Here is a 16,434-nt window from a genome sequence, read left to right as displayed (position 1 = left end):
TTTCTTCCCAAAAAATACAAATTCATTTTAATCCAACAATTATCAGTGCATCCCCAAACTGGAAAAAAGCAGAAGGACAAAAAACGTACCCAAAATATAACAGCAGTGTCATAGATGCTAACAAATCTCAGATTTATTAACTGATCAACCAAAAATACTCTTTTAGCCAAGAAAGCCCAATAAAGCCCCACAACTGACAGCACAACGAAAGCATGTGTGTGCGCGCGCATATTATTTATGAATACTTAAATATACATAAATGTATAAAGAGAGCGAAATCGTTAGGGCTTTATCCAAATTAGCAAAAATCCAAAATAAAAATTGAAAGACAACCATTGTAAAATACACCTTAGCTGAATAACATCTGTTCCGCAGCATCTGATGACAGGCCGCGACCAAAATAGGCTAGAAATCGGCCAAAAATCCGGCCACAACCCAGAAATCTCAGATGGAAAAAAAGACTAACACCGTGAATTCTTGGCCCCACCCCGATCGCAACTTTGGAAACCTTGGAAACCACTTTTGTGAGTCTCCTAAAAAAACCCCAGGTTTAAATAGATGAAGAACAATCGTCGAAGCAGAGACCACAAAGAAAATCCACGAAATTAGGAACTCTTCCTGCGAAACAAAGAACAGAATATCGGAGAGAATCAAGGATTTGAAAAACCAATGGGCAAGACCAAAAGGGTAGAGCAGAAATTAGGAAAGCAAACCAACAGAGAAAAGCTTTAGTGGGGAAGAAGACTCTCGAAGTCGAGAGAATAAGGATGACGGACACACGGACAACACGGGTAAAAACGTCTTTTCAGCGTACGAAGCAGGCTAGACAAAGGAAAACAAAAGATTGACCCAGGGGCAGTTCCGCCCTTTTACTATTTTTGAACAGTGCTAAAACTCAGTTGAGTTTTAATATATATAATATCCAAACAACTACGACATATAAAAACCAAAATAAAAAGGACTGGGAACTACCTGTCGATATTTGGATACTAACGGCATTGACACCCCAATACAACAGTAAAAGTGCAAAACACTTTAGCACGTGGAGAATTTAATTGGGTCACAAATTACAGTTCCCCTTTTTGGTAGCTAATTAGAATTATTATATAACAAGGTGCGCTGAGAGGGAAAACCATGCTTATCACTGCAACTTAAAAAAGAACACAACCATTTGGCCGAAGGACCAACATCGAAGGCCTTTGAAACCGTAACCAGCCCTATGAAAACCAAACACTCCAAGAGCACTGGCACTTACATCATCATGCACTTATCGTCTTACAGAGCCTTTGAAGAGCTAAAGCTATTCCATTCAATCGATCCCACAATATATGTTCGACTGCTGGGTTTACGTTTTGATCCTAACCAATATAAGCTTGTCATAGCCTTTTGGTATTTTCTGGACACAGAAACTCACTACAAGTTTATGGCGGGCACGTCAGATTTATATGACTCGGACCTGTATGCTTTAGCGTGCGAGTCGATCATGTACTTACACTATCTGCATTCAAATTACGCTCCTCTGGCGTCGGAGGAAATTGATTGCCAGTTCCGAACATTGTGTCTTCTTCTTCTTACCAAAAATATTCCACTTCAGTTTGTGTTTGAGAACACGGAGAAGGCCAGGGAAGAGATGAAGAGATTTATCGACAATGTCTTCGACAGAGCTTTTTGGGATATAATTATAGTCCCATCATATCCATATTTGGGTCATATACCCAGTGGTTTCCAGCTAACCAATTTGTTGAATGGTCCAATATATAGTACAAGAAGGGTTTCAGCGTAATTATTCACTTAACCAGCAGGGTGATAATATTGTTGAGGCTTAACCTCCTCTATTGCCACCCCAAGAAGCATATGATGATGTGCATCAACCTAGTGTTGACAACAATGATAGAACTTTATTATTGACATTCTCAAAGGGTCATCCTGTTTCAAAAGAAGAACTCAAAAGCTATTTAAGAAGACGACTTTAGTCTAGTCTCTTTTTTTCATTGATTACTCTAACTTTTATTGAATGGTTATACATCTAATTGCACCAAGGGTTTTTGTGATAGAAATTCAGCAACCGTCGAGATGTGCATGTAGTTAAGTTTGGACAATATCGGTGTGGGTTAGTAGCTGACTGTTGACTAGATATTGAAATTTAAACAGTTTGTACCATCTTAACCGACCATAACATGTCGAATCTCTAATTCAGAGATGGCACAACATATGGTTAGTTGAGATGGTACGACATTTGACCAGTCACAAGACTCGAAGGGCTTTAGCAGCCAAACCCAACAAAACAACCCGGAACGGCTATAGACAAGATAAGGCAGTTGGACTTGAGATTTTGTTCAGAACATAGAGATCCTTTTTGAGAGAAAAATAACATTCTGGTTTTAGTCTGAAGATAGAAGTAATAGATGCCAGTTCTGCAATTGATCACGCATCAACGTTCAAATTTAGTTTATTGTATATATAGACTAGATGAAGTTTTTGGTTTAGAGAAACAAAGGCAGGTTGGTTGTATATGTCTTATTATTATTATTATTTTTTTTTGGTAAATAGTGTATACTATCAGATTTATATGTTGTGTGACTTTTTTTTAGTACAACGATTTAGTTTATTGCATTTCCGACATTCTTTGTTTATTTTCCAAATTATATAATATTTCATTAATTTGGAATCAAATTGTTTACATTAGCTTTCAATGCCATAGCCAGCCACTCGACTCTTCCTATCTATGAAGGCCACCCACACGTGAAACAAAAGACGTCGCTAGATATGTTATCCTATTATATTCTGGAAGAGAAAAATAAAATCTTTTGACCTCAGTTGTTTAAAAAAAATTCTAACTTAAGAGCTGATTTGGTATTGCTGTGCTTTGAAAAAAAAGTTGTTTCTGCTGTGTTGTGAAAATAAGCAGCTGTGAAATAAATCAGCAGAGTATTTGGTAAAATTTTTTGTAAAAGTGCTTTTGAAAAAAAAAAAGAGTAGTATTATAGTGTTTAGTAAACTTTTATGTAAAATAGATGTGAAAAAAGCAGGTTTTTCAGAGCTGGGTTTTGCAGCTTCTTGTTTTTGGCTTTTTTTCACCCAAAACTGTGAAAAAAAGCTGAAGCTGAATGTTTATCAAACACAAAAACAGCTCCCAACTTTTTTTTTATACTAGCTTTTTTCAAAATCACCTCAATACTAAACCAGGCCTAAATATGAAACTAGCTCTTTGGTTCAAATTATGTTTATTACTTTCTCAATACTTGTAAAAGATGGGACATATCAGACAACTTATAACCAAGATAAAGTTTCTTTACTCACCAACGAACACTAATCACTTATCACTAGCTATCAGGGTCAGGACTACCATCTGCACCCTTTACATTTTGATACCTGTACAACTTAGCACACAACAAATAATAGCCGAAGTTTATCACCCCCAGCACAGCTAGCATCCAATAAACATTGTCCAGCTTCCCATTGTTTAGATTGTTTGGTAACCATCCAGTAACCCTTTGGACCATATTAACCACACCTGTGCTTACATAATATGCAATCCCAATAATCAATGAGATCAAGGCCGTCGATGTGCTTCGCAGTGACATGGGAAATTCTTGATAAAACAATGCAACCTGTCCTGGAAAATGAAATGCTTCTCCAATGCCTACCAAAACTAACTGTGGGAAAAGCCAAAAGATCGACATTGGAACAATAGTACCAGGCTGGTCTTGGAGGTGGTGTTCTTGCACTATTTTGAGCCTTTTGGACTCCATCACTGCTGAAACAGCCATGCTGAGAATGGTTAACACATGTCCTACTCCTACACGCTGGAGGGGCGACGGTAACTGACCAGTGAACTTCTGCCAGATGGGGCATAAGAATCTATCAATTAGGGTTAGAAAGATGGATGTGGAGAATAGAACAATGACTATAACAGAACTAGATGGCAATTTAAAATGGGGGCCAATGTGACGGTCCATGGTTAGAGCCTGCAGGACTGACATGCTGGATTGGATTGCTATTGGGGTAGCTAAGAATAAAGCTGTAGACCATAGTGGAAAAATTCTTAGAACGGTCTTGAAATCTTCCACCTGTTGCGTTGTGCATAAGCTCCATGGTTTCGCAATTGAGCCATCTGATTTCACGTCTCCTTCAATTTTCTGTGCTGCACGGTTAAGGAATCTGCATGAAAATATGAAGTCTTTTAATGTCGCTTTTAAATAGAACTCAACTTTACTTTTTGATTTTATTTTTTGTACCATAGCGATGGTGAGGGAGAGGAAATGGTACTAAGAACATCAAGTTCATTGGTAAATGGTTTTAGCCGACTCAGCTAGTCGCTTCGAGAATTCAATTTTACTTTAGTAAGGAAGCAAATAGCAGAAAAAAATAATTACCAAATTGAACCAAAAATAGGTTGAAAAGAATGTCATCGAACATTCTAACCTCTAAACGAACTGAAAGTGGGTAGAGAGACTCATTATCACATATACTAAGTTAGGCTTCATCTCTATAGCGTGACATAATAATCTGACCACGCCCTTCACATGTAAGTCCCTAACAAGTGTCCGTTTGGTTTGACACATGGATAACTTGACTCTATGACCGAGATTGAATTTGAACATTTAATTTGAAATCAATAGATATTGGTGGTAGAAACCATCACATTATATTCAACGTGTATTTCAATGCAATCTCTACTATCATACCATATTGACAAAGGCGGAGCTTTTTTTTTTTTTTTTTTTTGTCTTTTTGAGGAACGAATTAGGATGGTTGAGGTATGTGGCGTTGTGTCTCGGTGTGTGCGGACACATGGTTCGGTTGTTAGAACCCAAAATTTCTCCTTGCACAGAGGTATATGCTCATAACTAATTGTTTGACAAGAAAACACTACCTAGCGTATATAATTTGGTTTTAAAGTCGAGCATGTTAATTTCTCTCTCTATCTACCTTGCGTATATAATTAACCCATACTGTTTGTACCTGAAACTCTTGCTAAGTGTTGCCGCAGCCACATTGTTTGTCACTCCATCATGTCCATAATAATAATCCTTTCTTTCAGTTGATAGCTGTAGACTAGTTTTCCGAACAGAGGCAACAATAACACGACCTAAACCAACAAAAGGACTCCCTTGTGGCTTATCAAATTTATAGAAACGGCTTCCAGAGAAGAAAATGGCCATTCCGATTAAGTTGGCTATGACACAAAGGCCAAACCCCCATTTAAAACCGACGTTGTCTTCAACGTAGACAATGACTGTTAGGGCTACCACTATACTAGAGTACAGAGTGAAGAAGAACCAGTTGAAGAAACTTGCTTGATGCTTAGGCTTGTCAAATTGATTGGCTCCCAGTGTTGCCAAGGTATAGCGGGTACCTCCCAAGCCAAGAGATGCGAGAGTTATGCCGGTGTAGAAGACTGCATACTGTAATGCCGAGGTCGGTTGGCATAACTTTGAGCCGGTGGCACAAGGTTGAGGCTTCAACGAATTCAGCGTTGCGGTTAAAACTAAGAGAACGATGCCCTGCAACGAATTTATTAATTATTTAGAATGCTGCCCTAGTTCATATATTTATGGAGATTATCTAGTACACATTCGTATATCTTATATCAGCTTGCATGTTATATTGTTGGATTGCCAATCTACATGATCTCAGATCAAATTGACAAGAAATTGTATTATCCATAACCACAGAAATCATGTGGTGAAAGCATGTAGCAAAGAAATTGAATTTTTTGTTACCAGCAAGGAAATGCATGAGGATATTGAGATAACGTAGAATGAGCCAAAGAAAGAGTCAGCTATGATTGCTCCAATGATTGGGAAAAAACAGACAGAACCGTAAACTACGTTTGAGATCTGGGCAGCATCAATGCTGTTTACATTGAACTCTTCAATCAGAAACACAATCAAATTTGAGATCCATCCCCCAGCTGCAAGTGTCAAGCCTCCCAAAGCCCCTGCTCATAAACCGACTATTTGATACTGCTTTATGTAGGGAGCAATTACTAAGAAGTGTTTTTCCTAGAAACAGTATATTAGAAAAAGTTAAAATTTTGATTAAAATTCAAGTGTCACTTTTGAGTGGTTATCTGAACAGGTACTTCTCTAGAAAACGTTTCTCAAGTTTTCTGTCAAACACTGTTAAACTAACTTTTCGCTATTCTAAAAGTAATCACAAACGACCTTGTCTTATTTCTGTGTGCAGTCTCATCCCTGCACGTAAAGAATGAGACATTTGTAGCCAATACAATTGTAAATGGACCACACAAATTAATGGAATAGTGATTAGGACATGTGAGAGAGAGAGAGAGAGAGAGAGAGAGAGAGAGAGAGAGAGAGAGACCAATGATGAACGGGAAAGTGATCCAACCACCGCGTCTTCTACCAGAATCTGATGAGATATCGGCGTGGGAGAGGGACTCATCCATGGCGGTGGGTCAAGTACCAAGCTAGCTCAAAGTGTGATATACAACATGAAGCCACTGCATCGGTTAATATAATCCTTCAATCCAACGCCACCACAAAGCACGCACGTTTGCCATTCTTCAATTCTCCATTAGTGGAGAAATTTTAATTAGTATTTTTGTATTTGAACATATACTCTTATACATATTATCATACTTTCATTGATTAAGACATTTTTGTCACTTAACACATATTTTTTTCCATTAAAACAGGTACTTACTACCCACTCAATTATTGTGTTCTAACCCTTAAAATTTAGATGCCCTTTTTTTTTTTTTTTTTTTTTGTTTTTTTTTGTTTTCCAGAGAGAATGATTAGGCGAGATTAGCTCTTCTTCAATAGTCGCGTGCGAGACATCAACCCTCCCTCAAAAGAAAAAAGATTGTTGCAAATGAAAACAATGTGCTTGTGTTAGGGACTGGTGTAAAATATTGAGTAAGCATAAAAACAAATCCCAGATTTTTAGACACCAACGGATGTGGCTAATAAATTTATTTGTTCATATTTGGACCTTGCTTTTCATCATGTTTACTTTTATTAGCTAAAATACTTTCATGTCATTTTGTCCAAAACTTGAAAAGCATTTACTTCTTGTAGCATTTTTATCTGAAGCATTTGCATGCTAATTCTCTATTACTTTCAGCTTAAAGGATTTACTAGTGTATAACACTAGCAATATAATTTCTAGCCTAATGGATGAAAGGCATTTTCAAACACCATAGGGCTACGAAAGATTTGAAGTCGAGATCTCTTCTGAACGTTTAAATGAATCCTAAAACTTGATCATTGGATTAGCCGAGAAGCCTATTCTATGATAAGTTGAAAGTTAATTAATATCAAATACAACATTAGAAATTAGTGGCGGATGCAAGATTTTGTCTACGTGTGCATAATAAAAAATATAATATAGATAAGTTTGCAAATCATTTGGCAATCTGCTCCTCTAGTAAGAAATAGCGGGAAAAAAACCCGATATCTTTTGCTTTTGGATAGTGATGTTCAAACACTCATTTTTATTTCTCATATACTCTTGTTAATTTTTAGTCATTGGTCTTCTTCAATTTATTCGATTCGACGGTTGAAAAATTAAAAAGAATGTTTGAGAAGTAAAAAAATAGTTATGTGAATTGCAGAACTCTGTCTTTTCTCTAAAATTCAGCTGGGACCGTGAAAAAGTTTCCCTTCTTCTAAATCATTTTTATTTGCAAGTCTATGATTCATTTCATTCAAGTTGGTTACAAATCAATGTTAGAGGCCATCATGCCCATCGACAAAAAGATGCTCAGTAGGGCCCTTCATTGAAGCCGTCGTTGTTAATGGAGATTTTAGAAAACTAACAGAATATTGTTAAAAGATGTTTTAAGTTCAAATCGTCCTCGTTCGCCAACTAATTTTTGATTTAGTAATGTTTCTCTTGTACTACAGAAGTGTAAACTTTGAATATCTATCGTCATTGATTAGAAAAAACACTAATTGACTGGTAAACTTGGTTTAAAGCTAAGTCCCATACATACATGCAGGGATGGAGCTAGATACTTTTTTGAATGGGGACATCCTAAAACAACAAAGTAAAATTAAAAAGTTCAACCCAATATACAAACGAACCACTTATATGTTAAGTCATAATGTTTTATGTTTGTGGAAATCACTGTTCTTTATCAAAAACAACCAACATTCTTAAATCAAAATCATTTTAAAATCCAGTATTAAATAATATGCGCAAACAAGAAGAAGAAATACAACAAATAGAGCAAGTAAACAAAAATGATAACATAAATCAATTTGAACGAAAAACTCCGAATTATAATAAAATTATAATACTTATATATATTTAATACAAATCACCCACCTTGACGGTCAGATAGTAGTGATTCTATTAAATACATTTAACTACATGAATTATATTGATCGTCAGATGGTTATTGTATTAAATACATGTAAGTATTGTAACGAATGCCTACAATCATGTCCATTATGCTTCATCTCTATTGTATATGGCATAAAAGAATGGATCGGGGTGTTGTTGGCAAAATGTAAGTTCTATTTCAATAGAGTGGTTATTAAGTGAGGTTTTAGCTTGAAAGTTGATACTACATGTACTCTTTTTTGTTTAAGAACCAATGTGAGTGGGGGCGTCCGCCTCCAGTAAGCCTAGGGTGCATACATAAAGAATATTGCCTTTCGAAGAAGATGACAATATTGCATGTGGTTCATTATTTTAGTGAGTAAGGTGTTGGGTTTTCATCCATATATCTCATGTTCACAGCTATCCATCTCTTAAATTATTGTGATAATTTCGAACCCTCTCTATCCCTTAATAATAATATTTATATATAAAAAGAAGATGGCAATGTTCCTTGATATTGATTTATTTTAGCGGTCGCGATGCTAACAAGAAGAAGAAATACAACAAATAGAGCAAGTAAACAAAAATGATAACATAAATCAATTTGAACGAAAAACTCCGAATTATAATAAAATTATAATACTTATATATATTTAATACAAATCACCCACCTTGACGGTCAGATAGTAGTGATTTTATTAAATACATTTAACTACATGAATTATATTGATCGTCAGATGGTTATTGTATTAAATATATGTAAGTATTGTAACGAATGCCTACAATCATGTCCATTATGCTTCATCTCTATTGTATATGGCATAAAATAATGGATTGGGGTGTTGTTGGCAAAATGTAAGTTCTATTTCAATAGAGTGGTTATTAAGTGAGGTTTTAGCTTGAAAGTTGATACTACATGTACTCTTTTTTGTTTAAGAACCAATGTGAGTGGGGGCGTCCGCCTCCAGTAAGCCTAGGGTGCATACATAAAGAATATTGCCTTTCGAAGAAGATGACAATATTGCATGTGGTTCATTATTTTAGTGAGTAAGGTGTTGAGTTTTCATCCATATATCTCGTGTTCACAACTATCCATCTCTTAAATTATTGTGATAATTTCGAACCCTCTCTATCCCTTAATAATAATATTTATATATAAAAAGAAGATGGCAATGTTCCTTGATATTGATTTATTTTAGCGGTCGCGATGCTAACGGCTCACCTCTCTGTTTTCTTTGCTTTTTGGCTTGGGACCTTTATGTTTTGGGTGTAAGCATATACTTATCTTTTACTAGAAAGGTAAGCAATGTATATGCTTAAACTAAGATGAAGTCTTAAACAAGTAATGCAATTTGCAACTAAATAAAGGATGACATGCCTAACATACGCAATGTAAATGCTTAAACTAAGATGAAGTCTTAAATAAGTAATGCAATTTGCAAATAAATAAAGGATGCCATGCCTAATATATTGGAAATATGATTTATTTATTTCATGGAAAGATAGAGATTCAAAGAGTCCTTATACATGAGTCTCATTGTGACAACCCGACCCTAATTTTATATGTAATTTCTTCGGAGATGTGTAAATTGACATTTATGCCCTTGTTGGCAAAGTGAAGTGAACGTGATTATGCAGCTTTAAATTATTTTCCTCACTATCTGCACTCAAATTTCTAGTCTAAATGCATATAAGACACAGTGTTGGCAAAGTGACGTGGACGTGATTATGCAGCTTTAAAGTGACGTGGACCTGTATGCTTTAGCATGCGAGTCGATTATGTGCTTACACTATTTGCACTCAAATTACACTGATCCTCTGGCGTCGGAGGAAATTGATAGTCAGTTTCGAACACTGTGTCTTCTTCTTGTTACCAAAAATATTCCACTCGAGTTTGTGTTTGACAACAAGGAGAAGGCCCGGGAAGAGATTAGGAGATTTATCGACAATATCTTCGACAGAGCTTTTTGGGATATAATTATAGTCCCATCATATCCATATTTGGGTCATATACCCAGTGGTTTCCAGCATTCCAATTTGTTGAATAGTCCAATGACTTCAATATTACAACATGGGTTTCAGCATAATTATTTACTTAATCAGCAGGATCATAACATTTTTGAGGCTCAACCTCCTCTATTACCACCCCAAGAAGCATATGATGATGTGCCTGATCAGTATCAACCTAATGTTGACAACAATAATAGAACTTTATTCTTGACATTCTCAGAAGGTCATCCTGTTTCAAAAGAAGAACTCAAAAGCTCTTTAAACAGGTATTTCTCTCTAGTTTCTTTTTTTCATTGATTACAACTTATATTGAATGGTTACACGTCTAATTGCACCAAGGTCCTTTGCGATAAAACCCAACACTTGCTGGGCTGTGACCTGATTTAAACAATTAAGTTGAGACAATATTGTGTGATTAGTAGTGGATTGTTGCTCGATTTTGAAATCTAAATAGTTTATACCATTTTAACTAATCATAAATTGTCAAATCGCTAATTAATTTAGAGATGACACAACATATAATTAGTTGAGGTGGTATGACGTATGATCAGTTTTATGTGTCTAGATATATATATATATATATATATATATATATATATATATATAACTTTACTATATATTGACTTATATTATTATCAACTTCAACAATATCTGGATTAACTGTTTTAACTCATCATGTATATGCAGGAAATTTGGAGATTGTATAGAGTCAGTCATTATGAAGAACCCTGTTCATCCAAATGACCAATCACTGTTTGCTCAAGTTGTTGTTAAGGCTGCGTCAGACGCTACAAGAATTCTTGATAAACCGGACCATGAGGGCAAAGTCAAATTCTCAGTTAATGGGAAAGATGTTAAAGCCAGGCGATAAAAGCCATGTCAGAATAAGCAGGGATGGAACCAGTCACAAGACTCGAACGGCTCTAGCAGCCAACCCCAACAAAACAACCCGGAACGGCTATAGACAAGATAAAGCAGTTGCACGCAAGATTTGCCCAGTACAGAGAGCAACTTGATGAGAGAAAAAAATTACTTTTATTGTTTTAATCTGAAGAAAAATAGATAACAATTCATCAAGCATCCACGGTCAAAATTAGCTTGTTGTATAGACTAGATGAAGTTTTTGGTTAGACAAACAAAGGCAGGTTGGTTGTATATGTCTTATTATTTTTTTTCTTTTTGGTAAATAGTATACTATCAGATTTATATGTTAAGTGACTTTTTTTAATACAACGCTTTAGTTTAATTGCATATAAGATACTCTTTGTTTGTTTTTTCTCCAAATGATAGAAGATTTCACATGGATTCAAATTGTTTACATCAGCTTCAAACACCATAGCCATCCACTCTTCCCATCTATGAGAGCTACCCACACATGAAACAAAAGACACATTAGATGTACTACCCTATTACATTCTGCAAAAGCAAAAATAAAATCTTTTGACCTCAATTGTTTTAAAATTTCTAGTATAAATGCATAGGACACTCTTTGGTTCAAATTATGTTTATTGCATTTTGAATACTTGTAAAAGCTGGGACATATGAGACAATTTATACAATAACAGCAACAACAAAGCCTTATTTCACTAATTAAGTGGGGTTGGCAACGTCACTGTTCTAGGTTTGCGCCAAGACTTATGACCCAGATAATTTCTTTAATCACCAACCAACACTAATCACTTATCACTAGCTATCTGGGTCAGGACTACCATCTGCACCCTTTACATTTTGATACCTGTACAACTTAGCACACACCAAATAATAGCCAAAGTTTATCACCCCCAGCACAGCTAGCATCCAATAAACATTGTCCAGCTTCCCATTGTTTAGATTGTTTGGTAACCATCCAGTCACCCTTTGGACCATATTAACCACACCTGTGCTTACATAATATGCAATCCCAATAATCAATGAGATCATGGCCGTCGATGTGCTTCGCAGTGACATGGGAAATTCTTGATAATACAATGCGACTTGTCCTGGAAAATGAAATGCTTCTCCAATGCCTACCAAAACTAACTGTGGGAAAAGCCAAAAGATCGACATTGGAACAATAGTACCAGGCTGGTCTTGGAGATGGTGTTCTTCCACTATTTTGAGCCTTTTGGACTCCATCACTGCTGAAACAGCCATGCTGAGAATGGTTAACACGTGTCCTACTCCTACACGCTGGAGGGGCGACGGAAACTGGCCAGTGAACTTCTGCCACATGGGGCATAAGAATCTATCAATTAGGGTCAGAAAGATGGACGTGGAGAATAGAACAATGACTATAACAGAACCAGATGGCATTTTAAAATGGGGGCCAATGTGACGGTCCATGGTTAGAGCCTGCAGGACTGACATGCTGGATTGGATTGCTATTGGGGTAGCTAAGAATAAAGCTGTAGACCATAGTGGAAAAATTCTTAGAACGGTCTTGAAATCTTCCACCTGTTGCGTTGTGCATAAGCTCCATGGTTTCGCAATTGAGCCATCTGATTTCACGTCTCCTTCAATTTTCTGTGCTGCACGGTTAAGGAACCTGCATGAAAATATATATGAAGTCTTTTAATGTCGTTTTTAAATAGAACTCAACTTTACTTTTTTATTTTTATTTTTGTACTTTATTTTATTTTTTGTACATAGCGATGGTGAGGGAGTGGGAATGGTACTAAGAACATCCCATTGGTAAATGGTTTTAGCCTACTCAGCTAGTCGCTTACAGAATTCAATTTTACTTTAGTAAGCAAGCAAAGAGCAGAAAAAATAATTACCAAATTGAACCAAAAATAGGTTGAAAAGAATGCCAAATTTCATAAAATTTGATTGAATATTCTAACCTTTAAACAAATTGGAAGTGGGTAAAGAGACTCATTATCACATATACTAAGTTAGGCTTCATCTCTATAGCGTGACATAATAATCTCACCACGTCCTTCACATGTAAGTCTCCGTTTGGTTTGACACATTGACTCTATGACCGAGATTGAATTTGAACATATAATATGAAATCAATAGATATTGGTGGTAAAAACCATCGCATTATATTCAACGTGTACTTCAATGAAATCTCTAGCTACTGTCATACCATATTGACAAAGGCGGAGCTTTTTTATTTCTTTTTGAGGAACGAATCAGGATAGTTGAGGTATGTGGTGTTGTGTCTGGGTCCGCACGGACAATGGTTCGGTTGTCGAAACCCAAAATTTCTCCTTGCGCAAAGTTATATGCTCATAACTAATTGTTTGACAAGAAAACACTACCTAGTGTATATAATTTAGTTTTGAAGTCGAGCAAATCTCTAGCTACTATCATACCATATTGACAAAGTCGGATCTTTTTTTTTTCTTTTTGAGGAACGAATCATCATAGTTGAGGTATGTGGTGTTGTGTCTGGGTCCGCACGGACATATGGTTTGGTTGTCGAAACCCAAAATTTCTCCTTGCGCAGAGTTATATGCTCATAACTAATTGTTTGACAAGAAAACACAATCTAGGTACATAATTTGGTTTTGAAGTTGAGCATATTAATTTCTCTCTCTATCTCTACCTTGCGTATATAATTAACCCATACTGTTTGTACCTGAAACTCTTGCTAAGTGTTGCTGCAGCCACCTTGTTTGTCACTCCATCATGTCCATAATAATAATCCTTTCTTTCAGTTGATAGCTGGAGACTAGTTTTCCGAACAGAGGCAACAATAACACGACCGAAACCAACAAATGGACTCCCTTGTGGTTTATCGAATTTATAGAAACGGCTTCCAGAGAAGAAAATGGCCATGCCGATTAGGTTGGCGATGACACATAGGCCAAAGCCCCATTTAAAACTGACGTTATCTTCAACGTAGACAATGACTGTAAAGGCTACCACTGTACTAGAGTACAGAGTGAAGAAGAACCAGTTGAAGAAACTTGCTTGATGCTTAGGCTTGTCAAATTGATTGGCTCCAAGTGTTGCCAAGGTATAGCGGGTACCTCCCAAGCCTAGAGATGCGAGAGTTATGCCTGTGTACAAGACTGCATACTGTAATGCCGAGGTCGGTTGGCATAACTTTGAGCCGGTAGCACAAGGTTGAGGCTTCAACGAATTCAGCGCTGTGGTTAAAACTAAGAGAACGATGCCCTGCAACGAATTTATCAATTATTTAGAATGCTACCCTAGTTCATATATTTATGGAGATTATCTAGAGAACATTCGTACATGTTATATTGTTGGATTGCCAATCTAATATTGAAATGACAGTTCACATGACCAGTGGATGAACAATCTACATGATCTCAGATCAAATTGACAAGAAATTGTATTATCCATAACCACAGAAATCATGTATGTTTTGTTAGGGTGAAAGCATGTAGTAAAGAAGTTGACTTTTTCATTACCAGCAAGGACATGCATGAGGATATTGAGATAACGTAGAATGAGCCAAAGAAAGAGTCAGCAATGATTGCTCCAATGATTGGGAAAAAACTGAAAGAACCGTAAACTACATTTGAGATCTGGGCAGCGTCAATGCTGTTTACATTGAACTCTTCAATCAGAAACACAATCAAATTTGAGATCCATCCCCCAGCTGCAAGTGTCAAGCCTCCCAAAGCCCCTGCTCAACAAACCGACTATTTGAGACTGCTTTATGAAGGGAGCAATTACTCAGAAGTGTTTTTCCTAGAAACAGTTATATTAGAAAAAGTTAAAATTTTGATTAAAATTCAAGTGTCACTTTTGAGTGTTATCTGAACAGGTACTTCTCTAGAAAACGTTTCTCAAGTTTTCTGTCAAACACTGTTAAACTAACTTTTCGCTATTCTGAAAGTAATCACGAACAACCTGTCTTATTTCTGTGTGCAATCTCATCCCTGCACGTAAAGAATGAGACATTTGTAGCCAATTCAATTGCAAATGGACCACACAAATTACTTGAATAGTGATTAGGATATGTGAGAGAGAGAGAGAGAGAGAGAGAGAGAGAGAGAGACCAAAGATGAACGGGAAAGTGATCCAACCACCGCGTCTTCTACCAGAATCTGATGAGATATCGGCATGGGAGAGGGACTCATCCATGGCGGCGGGTCAAATACCAAGCTAGCTCAAAGTGTGATATTCAACATGAAGCCACTGCATCGGTCAATATAATCCTTCAATCCAACGCCACCACAAAGCACGCACGTTTGCCATTCTTCAATGGAACTCCATTAGTGGAGAATTTAATTAGTATTTCTGTATTTGAACATATACTCTTATACATATTATCATACTTTCATTGATTAAGACATTTTTGTCACTTAACACAATTTTTTTTCCATTAAAACAGGTACTTACTACACACTCAATTATTGTCTTCTAACCCTTAAACAATGTGCTTGTGTTAGGGACTGGTGTAAAATATTGAGTAAGCATCAAAACAAATCCCAGATTTTTAGATACCAACGGATGTGGCTAATAAATTTATTTGTTCATATTTGGACCTTGCTTTTCATCATATTTACTTTTATTAGCTAAAATACTTTCATGTCATTTTGTCCAAAACTTGAAAGGCATTTACTTCTTGTAGCATTTTTATCTGAAGTATTTGCATGCTAATTCTCTATTACTTTCAGCTTAAAGGATTTACTAGTGTATAACACTAGCAATATAATTTCTAGCCTAATGGATGAAAGGCATTTTCAAACACCATAGGGCTACGAAAGATAGTCGAGATCTCTTCTGAACGTTTAAATGAATCCTAAAACATGGTCGTTGGATAAGCCAAGAAGCCTATTCTATGATAAGTTGAAAGTTAATTAATATCAAATACAACATTAGAAATTAGTGACGGATTCAAGATTTTGTCTATGTGTGCATAATAAAAAATATAATATAGATAAGTTTGCAAATCCTTTGGCAATCTGCTCCACTAGTAAGAAATAGCGGGAAAAAAATCCAGTATTTTTTGTTTTTGGATAGTGATGTTCACACATTCATTTTTATTTCTCACATACTCTTATTAATTTTTAGCCATTGATTTTCTTTAATTTATTCGATTCGACGGTCGAAAAATTAAAAAGAACGTTTGAGAAGTAAAAAAATAGTTGTGTGAATTGCAGAACTCTGTCTTATCTTAAAATTCAGCTGGGACTGTGAAACAGCTTCCCATTCTTTACTTCT

The 16,434-nt window shown here is 36.1% G+C and overlaps 3 protein-coding genes across 3 annotated transcripts; 1 reads left to right on the top strand and 2 right to left on the bottom strand.

Moving 5' to 3' along the window:
• Positions 1-3,323: 3,323 nt before the first annotated feature.
• On the bottom strand, positions 3,324-6,415 carry LOC137714720 (protein NRT1/ PTR FAMILY 2.7-like). The gene is made up of 4 exons (XM_068453863.1): positions 6,331-6,415; positions 5,727-5,944; positions 4,966-5,507; positions 3,324-4,161 (listed from the first exon to the last, which is right to left on the bottom strand). The coding sequence occupies exons 1-4, from the start codon at positions 6,413-6,415 to the stop codon at positions 3,324-3,326; spliced, it is 1,683 nt and encodes a 560-aa protein (XP_068309964.1).
• A 3,662-nt stretch (positions 6,416-10,077) lies between these two features.
• Positions 10,078-11,179, top strand: LOC137714293 (uncharacterized). The gene is made up of 2 exons (XM_068453537.1): positions 10,078-10,574; positions 10,996-11,179. The coding sequence occupies exons 1-2, from the start codon at positions 10,078-10,080 to the stop codon at positions 11,177-11,179; spliced, it is 681 nt and encodes a 226-aa protein (XP_068309638.1).
• Positions 11,180-11,967: 788 nt separating this feature from the next.
• On the bottom strand, positions 11,968-15,351 carry LOC137714729 (protein NRT1/ PTR FAMILY 2.6-like). The gene is made up of 4 exons (XM_068453872.1): positions 15,267-15,351; positions 14,673-14,890; positions 13,874-14,415; positions 11,968-12,832 (listed from the first exon to the last, which is right to left on the bottom strand). Exons 1-4 carry the CDS (start codon positions 15,349-15,351, stop codon positions 11,995-11,997), a joined length of 1,683 nt encoding a protein of 560 aa, XP_068309973.1. The 3' UTR covers positions 11,968-11,994.
• Between the last annotated feature and the right edge of the window lie 1,083 nt (positions 15,352-16,434).

Source organism: Pyrus communis, chromosome 14, assembly GCF_963583255.1.
Source record: "Pyrus communis chromosome 14, drPyrComm1.1, whole genome shotgun sequence".
NCBI classification, from domain to species: domain Eukaryota; kingdom Viridiplantae; phylum Streptophyta; class Magnoliopsida; order Rosales; family Rosaceae; genus Pyrus; species Pyrus communis.
The sequence above is the reverse complement of the archived record's forward strand: the minus strand, read 5'-3'. Positions and strand labels throughout refer to the sequence as shown.

Bases quoted from the DNA above. Each gene is read 5' to 3' on its own strand.
- LOC137714293 (XM_068453537.1), top strand. From the start codon at position 10,078: ATGTGCTTACACTATTTGCACTCAAATTACACTGATCCTCTGGCGTCG. The intron at 10,575-10,995 runs GTATTTCTCTCT...ATGTATATGCAG, and splicing joins CTCAAAAGCTCTTTAAACAG to GAAATTTGGAGATTGTATAG.
- LOC137714720 (XM_068453863.1), bottom strand. From the start codon at position 6,415: ATGGATGAGTCCCTCTCCCACGCCGATATCTCATCAGATTCTGGTAGA. The intron at 5,508-5,726 runs GTAACAAAAAAT...AATTCGTTGCAG, and splicing joins CCTCATGCATTTCCTTGCTG to GGCATCGTTCTCTTAGTTTT. The intron at 4,162-4,965 runs GTACAAACAGTA...ATTTTCATGCAG, and splicing joins ACACTTAGCAAGAGTTTCAG to ATTCCTTAACCGTGCAGCAC.
- LOC137714729 (XM_068453872.1), bottom strand. From the start codon at position 15,351: ATGGATGAGTCCCTCTCCCATGCCGATATCTCATCAGATTCTGGTAGA. The intron at 14,891-15,266 runs GTCTCTCTCTCT...TTTGTTGAGCAG, and splicing joins CACTTTCCCGTTCATCTTTG to GGGCTTTGGGAGGCTTGACA. The intron at 12,833-13,873 runs GTACAAACAGTA...ATTTTCATGCAG, and splicing joins ACACTTAGCAAGAGTTTCAG to GTTCCTTAACCGTGCAGCAC.